Source organism: Cicer arietinum, chromosome 5 (assembly GCF_000331145.2).
Source record: "Cicer arietinum cultivar CDC Frontier isolate Library 1 chromosome 5, Cicar.CDCFrontier_v2.0, whole genome shotgun sequence".
In the NCBI taxonomy this organism is placed as follows: Eukaryota; Viridiplantae; Streptophyta; class Magnoliopsida; order Fabales; family Fabaceae; genus Cicer; species Cicer arietinum.
This window is the reverse complement of record NC_021164.2, coordinates 68,594,942-68,602,394: the sequence shown is the minus strand read 5'-3', so window position 1 is coordinate 68,602,394 and position 7,453 is coordinate 68,594,942. Positions and strand designations below refer to the sequence as shown.

Sequence of the window (7,453 nt, the reverse complement as noted above, 5' to 3'; positions counted from 1 at the left end):
GCTCTTGCTCAATCATCTTTATTTATCATTCATATTTATGTGAGGCAAATCATGCCAATTCCTATTTATATTTGTGACAAAGTTGAGAGATTATGGTGCAACTTCATATGGGGTAGTACAACGAAACAAAGAGCATGTCATTTGATCTATTGGAAAACAATTTGCCAACCAAAGCATGAAGGTGGACTTGACTTCAAGAATCTCAAAGTCCTTAATTAGGCATATATGACCAGTCTGAGCCAAGTATAATTGTTGTATTATAAACACACATTTTATCCAACAATGATATATTACTTCAAATACTTGGAGGAATATTTTCAAAGTGTGGCCCAATACCAAAAGTAATATGCAATGAGTTAAACGTAATAGTCATTATACAAAATTTTGGAAGGATCACTGGTTATCATGTATGGAAAGTTTGCTCACTCAATACCTCAAGCTTTTCCACCTAGAGAATATGAGTTTTTTGTATCACTCAATACCTCAATTGAAGTAAACTACAAAAAATTATGCATGAGTCAATATGTGAGAAAAATCATTCCTTAAAGTCTCCAACTGATGTTTCTCTAGATTTTTCCACATGGATGCCAACCATTGACAACCAATTTATTTTTAAGTCAACCTATAATAACCTTACAAACCATGAGGCCAATGCTAACTCGATAATATTGTTCAAAGAGGTTTGAAATTGGTAACGCCCAACCAGAGTTAAGACGACACTTTGGAAAATGGTACACGGGAAACTCTTGACAAATGCTAAGAGATTTTAGAGGTGTGGTCACCTCCGACAAACTCTGCCAGCGTTACCTATCTGCACCTGAAATCCTTATGCATGTTGTGAAGGATTGTGAGGATGTCCAACTACTTTGGAATATAGTTATTAAGTCTGAATTTTAGAGTAAAATCTTTAACCTGGGTACTTATGCTTGTCTTGAATGAAATCTTACTTGCAACGACATTGGAAACATCCATTAGGCATAGAAAATGTTATTTGGTGTGCCATTTAATGAACTCTAGAAAGATCAAAACTATTTGGTTTTCTCCCTAAGTACAAAGATGAGGAGTGATTTGTGGCATTACATTTGTATTCAAGTTGACTTTATTTATAACTCTTTGATCAAGAGTAAGGTTCAAAAGCAGAACTTGATTAACCCTAATCAAATAGCATTGATTAAATCCTTTGTGGGGGGTTATGAAGATGAATGTTGATGATGCTTACATCCATATTGATGGTTTCTCGCCTTGTGAGAGAATCCTTTACGACCATAATGGTGAATTTATATATGGTTTCTATTGCAAAATGGCATCTAATAGCTCGCTATTTTCTTAAATGTGGGTTTTTCACAATGGTGTTTTATTGGCTCTTGATAAAGATATTCATAATGTTATTTTTGAAACTAACTCTCTTGCCATCATTTCCATGATTAAGAAGTAATATACTTAATTTACTCTCTTGCTTATTCTCCTAAAGGTATTATCTATTCTGCATCAGAAGGACTGGACTTACTCCCTTACTTATTCTATAAGAAAAGCAAATATATATGCTCATTTCTTAGCTCAGTTTGGTCATACTGCTCCTTTTTTTTTCAAACGGTGTGTCCATTTTTTCCCGTTAAATTCTTTTCTAATGTATGTTGATGCATGCTATCATTCTCAGCTTTCGTTTTAATTAACATAATTGATTCTTAATTTCATGTATATATAACTAGAAATATTATGTAGTATTGTTGAAACTATTTAAAAAGAGGCAGACCATTAATCTATTGATGGTAGTGATACAACCGCTCAATAGTACCAATGCATCCTAAATTTAGTCTAGGTGAGTATATTTAGTAATGTCCATTCCACTTTCAACCACTAAGAGTATCTAGAGTGAAGGACACCAATTTGGGATTTAATTACAGTGTTTAATAAGTATTATTTTCTCTAATTCGACACCTTAACAAAATTATAATACGGGTTTCATTAATATCTCTATATTACTATATTTTCAATAACACTTATTTATTTTAATATAATTTATTGAGTGATGTATGTCAAAAAGTAAAAAGAAGCAATACTTATAAAATTATCCTTCTTTATAATCACTCATAATTTTTAATCTATAATTGGTGACTATCTAGTACATTGCTTATTAGGAGAATCACTCATCGTAAATGTTGTAACGCAGTACTTCTGTTCCACTTTAATATAAGCTTATTTTTATTTATTTTTTTATCTTTAAAAAAATAATAAATTTTACTATAATTAACTCAAATAACAGTAAGGATCTAGATTCGAACCTGAGAATATATAACCTAACAATTATAAAGCCATTTTTAATTTAATTTAATTTTTTTCAAACATAACCCTAATTAATACTACAACTTTGTCTTAGAATAAGAAAAATTATTATTAAATACATCAATACACAAAAGATATTTTAGTCATTTATTACACAAAATAAACACATTAGTAGCTTTTTTTTATTTTAGTTGATAATATTTAGTTGAAAAATAACTACCACTTGTCACTTAAAAATAAAAAAGTTTAAATATATTTTTGTTCTCTTATCTTTTTATTAAGTATCTCTTAAAAATAAAAGTATTTTATAGATGTATTTAAGAATAAATTTGTTAATATTTAGTTGATTAACAATAATTAACAATTTTATAACAATTAACAATTATGCGTTTTTTAAGCAATCACAAATTGCTTTTTATGTCAATTTTTTTCTTTCAGAAGCTTTCTATTCCAATTTATCCATAAATATTTATAAACTCATAAATAATAAAGATATATTTTCTATATAAAGATTAAAAAAATTACACTAACAATTATGAGTTTTTATGAGTTTTCAGCCGTCACAAATTGGTTTTTACATATCAATTGTTTCAGAAGCTTTCTTATTCAATTTCTTCACAAATGTCAAAACTCATTTTGTAACTAAAGAAAGGACCATAACATCAATTGAAAAAATTCTTATATCTCAGAAACAAAGCTACTCTATCTTAATATACAATTATTGTTAGTTGATAGTTTTTGTAATAGCTAAATACTGTCTTAGAATAATCATTTTATGGTGAGTTACAGTAATAATTTTATTTTCAAGCCGTAAACTTAATAGAAACACAAAAAAGAAAGCACAATGTCTCTCATCCCAAATATTCATTAATCACCAAACACAACGGTGATAAAAGCTAAACGCGATGAGCTAAAGGAATAATCCAAAATACATCTGGATGCAGAACTTATCTGAACAATTATGGTGTGAAAGTTGAGCCAGATGAGATGCCATAAAATGAGTTAAATTGAATTTACTCCTTATAAGAGTAAAAACAGTGAAAAGTCACTCGTCTCATTCAAAAAAAAAAATCACCACAATTAACTACAACTGATGCCTCAATCCGCAAACTTATTCTGTAGCTTCCACCTGTTTTGAAGTTTCAGTTTGTTTCAGTTTTTCCAAGGAAGAAATCCGACTATCTAGAGACTCGTAGAGACCATTCACCTGCACAAGCAAAGAAATTCAGTAATCAATTGAAGCACCAAGAGAATTGTTCAAACAAAACCCACTCATTCCCCCTCCCATGCAAGGAAATGAAGGATCGAAGAGACAGTGGCTAACAAACAAGAAAAGGAAGGACCCAAGACATATATCACGGTATAGATAGATTGATGCATATCATATTATTAGGAAAAGAGAAACAAAACTTCATGTTGAATATCCAACGGTATATACTCGATGACTGGTATCAAAAGTCGCAACTACTTAGAGCAAGCTTTGACATTGTGCAATGCAATTGAAGTTGATAGAAACAAACAAACGCAAAGGAACAATTCTATTTGATGATTGAAAATAGGAAATACAATTCTCCTTCCAAGGTTTCCCCTTTTACAACTGAATCACTGCCCTACTTATCCAAATTAACAAACATGTTTCCTTTTTACTACTTCCCCCAATTTATTCAATCAAGTATCCTTGACTAACTATCCTAACTAATTCTCCTAACTACGTGAACTCGCTTTTGTTATACCCCTTCTATCCTAAGAATACCACCCCTTTCCCTTCAAGCGCAACCTGGTCCTCAAGGATGAAAGTGGTCAGGCAACACGGCTCACTTCACCAGTTTTCCAAAATTAACCAGTACAGAACCCCTTCTTCATCCCTTCAAAAACTAGTTTGACTCCCTACCAACTCTTCCTGTCTGAATTCTGGGTAGGGCCAGATGTGCTTTTGAGTTGCTCTAATGAGATCCCAGGTCCCACATTGAATTGGGTTTGGTGAATCTACACAAGTTGTTCCAACAGTTATCAATTTGGCAATAACATCCCCATTTGAGTGATTGCTGAAATGTAATACAAAACTTGAAAGTGGGACCGGACGCAAACCCTAAAGAACTTTTTTACTCAAGTCTTTGGGACTGGGCAGAGGAGCTATGTATATGCTTCAGTGGGATCTGGCCCTAATGTTTGTTTGAACAACCAAAGGGAAATGGGGCAGTCAACTTGTGGACTAAAGGCTTGAAAATAGAATCAGAGAATAAATAGAGGCCAAAGTTTTGCCATCACACAAGATCATGTTATTGTTTTGTGAAACATGTATGCGAGACGTGTCCGTGCTTAAAATTTTCTCTAATGTCTTACTGCCCTTAAATTATAGTTTATTACAGAAATAATTGGATACATAGACAATATGAGTAAACTACCAACCTAATACCCTAATTTCCCTTTCTAACTTCTTCATCCAGTTACTTGCATTCCGTAATTTTGTTCAACATCCAAATTACCCTCAATTTCAATTTCAAACGGCTTTAAAAAACTTATACTTATTATCCTCTATTGCAAAGATTGGTTGTACCTCCATTTCTTTCTCTACCCTTTATCGTTTTTTTCCCTTCAATTATGGGCCTCCAACCGCTCAGTCCTAGCTCCGCCCTTGCTTTGAAGGCCCTCTGATTGAGAGATCTTTGATTGTGGGATCTATGATTGGGAGCTGAAGCTGGGAAACCAATGCAACTATCTGCTTGAGGAAGAAATAGAAACCATCTCCTGCTTCTGAATTGCAGTCCATTTGCCTACAGGCTACAGCTTGGCATGTTAAAATATTAACCTCAGTTGGCAGATTTGCAATGTCCATCCTTGTATCAGATCCACTTTGCAAGATGCTACTTCTACCCCTCCCTCTATCTCCTCCAGAAGAGCAGAACCAAATCACCAATGTCAGTAGATGTGTGTCTGTCTAACATGCCCATGGCAACTTTGCTAGGGACGGCCTGCTAGTGGCTGGTGGCTTCGATGGCATTGCAGCTACACTCCATACAACCTGCATCTCTATGGCTGCCACTGCAAGAACCTAAGCTTTTAAGAACTTTTCCATAAATGAAAAACCATAAACTTTGTTTATAAAGAAGCTCATATAAGTCAGAAGATAATCCAAATTGGGCTAGGTTATGTTTGAGTCCACCATAGTATCAAGTTCTTTCCGCACCTTCTCCGAAGGCTTTGTCTAATACACCTGAAAGAATTTTGTCCCAGCAACACCATCACAAGTGATCAATGCCATCGAGATTGGGAAATTCAATCTATTTGTCTGAGAACAGGATTCTTGATTGCTACACTCCCTATTGAATGTGTCAGAATTTTGTTCCATTGCTGCAACAAGGTCATCTCTGAAGACGGTCGTGTCTCCACCATTTCTGCCTTGCAATCATATTACATATATCTATTTTTTTTCACCCCTGACCCAATGTATGCTTGATTTCTCCCGTCCCTTCAAGACTCTTCTTCATTTTAGACGGCAGCGCTTCCTACCTTTTTCCGTGATAATTGGGTCCTTGCATCTTTAACAACTGATGCAGCATCTTCTTAAGCTTGGAAATGCTAGACTCCCGTGATCAAGGTTGCAATCCATGTTTGTTGGTCGTCTCTTTGCAGAACAACCTCAAATTATCCATTTCATCCTCACAATAGCTCCATTAGGACAAACCCATTTGACAGGAACCCAAGGAAGAGAAAAAAAATTTGATAGAAACAAATGTGAGATGCAATTTTATTGAATGATTGAGAATAGGAAAAAGAATTCTCCTCCAAAGGTTTTCCCTTTTACAAATGAGCCACTGCTCTGTTTGTCTAAAGCAACAAACCTGAGCATCTCCTTTCTACTATTTCCCCCTATTTATTTTATTGAGTTTCCTCAAATTACTACTAGTCTACTACGCTAACTATTCTCAACTAACTCCTCTTTATTCTACTCTAACTTTCTATCCTAACAAAATACCATACCTTGAATCTATTTCAACTTTGTGCGCCACTGGACTTTGTTCCATGTCTACAAATCAATACACTATATACACGTGCCTCAACAGCATGGAGTGTGGCAAGAATTATGCACTTCTTTCGGAAAGAGCTGTTGCCATCATTAACCATGGCAATGTGATTAAAGGAAACTTTTAAACCAGCAACTATTTGTGAGCCATGAATTCCACATAAGAGAGAAGAAAGAAAAATATGATTACAGAAGTGTTAATAATGTGTATCTCCAAATAGGATTGAAATGAACAATATGGTCAGTTCAATGTGTAAACTTCTAAGTAATTTGGATTGACGATCCCAATAGAGAAATCCCAAAAAATTGCATGCAAACACAATTTTTTGTAGTTTGAACAATTACAAAAATAACAGCAACTGCATTTTCTTTATTTGGTGATGAATACATTCACAGTTTAAACCATGAGAGAGAAAAAACCACATTCATTAGGAGATAACATAGAATTATTAAGCTGGTTAGAAGCTCTCATACAATCTAAACTTTCACAGACGCCTTTAAATGTATATTGATAGCAACAGCTGAACAGTCACTGTCTAAGACTATAACAAAAGGATATCCAAATTATTTAACAAGATTCATCCCCAATTTAAAGTCCCAGAGAAACACTCATGACAACTTTGCCTGATTTATTTGTTTAACAAACAATACAAAGTCGACAAAAATAAGACCACTTGCCATATATCCAAGAGGGTAAGACATAAAACTGCAGGGTCCAAACACAAAATTAAGGTAATAGAATAAAGCCAGTAGATAACATGATTGAGGAGGTCTTGCAATGAGAAAAACAAGTTTTAAAAGAAAAGGAACTTTATGAGACCTTACACTATTTGAAAAAGGAAAGGGAGAATAAATGTACATATGACATGTGTTGACTGTATCAAGTAGGAAAGAGATGAGTGATCTATCAAATACTTTTTTTTAAATAGCCAATGTTAGTAATTAGATGTTAATTTTGATAAAAGGAAGAGTTGAACCCATGACCTCCTTGTCACTCCAAGTCCCTCAAGTTCATTGGCTTATGTAAGCAAGTAAACATAGGCTACTGCAACAGGCAATCACCAAAATGCCAACATCATGTCACGAATGCCCCACGATTATCAAAAATCAATATACCCGACCATAATATACTTATCCCACCCTCCC

At 33.9% G+C, this 7,453-nt stretch overlaps 1 protein-coding gene across 1 annotated transcript in view; it reads right to left on the bottom strand.

The window, feature by feature from the left end:
- Positions 1 to 3,118: 3,118 nt before the first annotated feature.
- The window catches only part of LOC101505687 (uncharacterized), a 6,017-nt gene continuing 1,682 nt past the window's right edge, over positions 3,119 to 7,453 (bottom strand). The window contains exon 2 of the mRNA XM_004502673.4: positions 3,119 to 3,490. Within this exon, the coding sequence (XP_004502730.1) occupies positions 3,395 to 3,490 (96 nt within the window). The 3' untranslated portion in view covers positions 3,119 to 3,394. The remainder of the gene's footprint in view (positions 3,491 to 7,453) is intronic.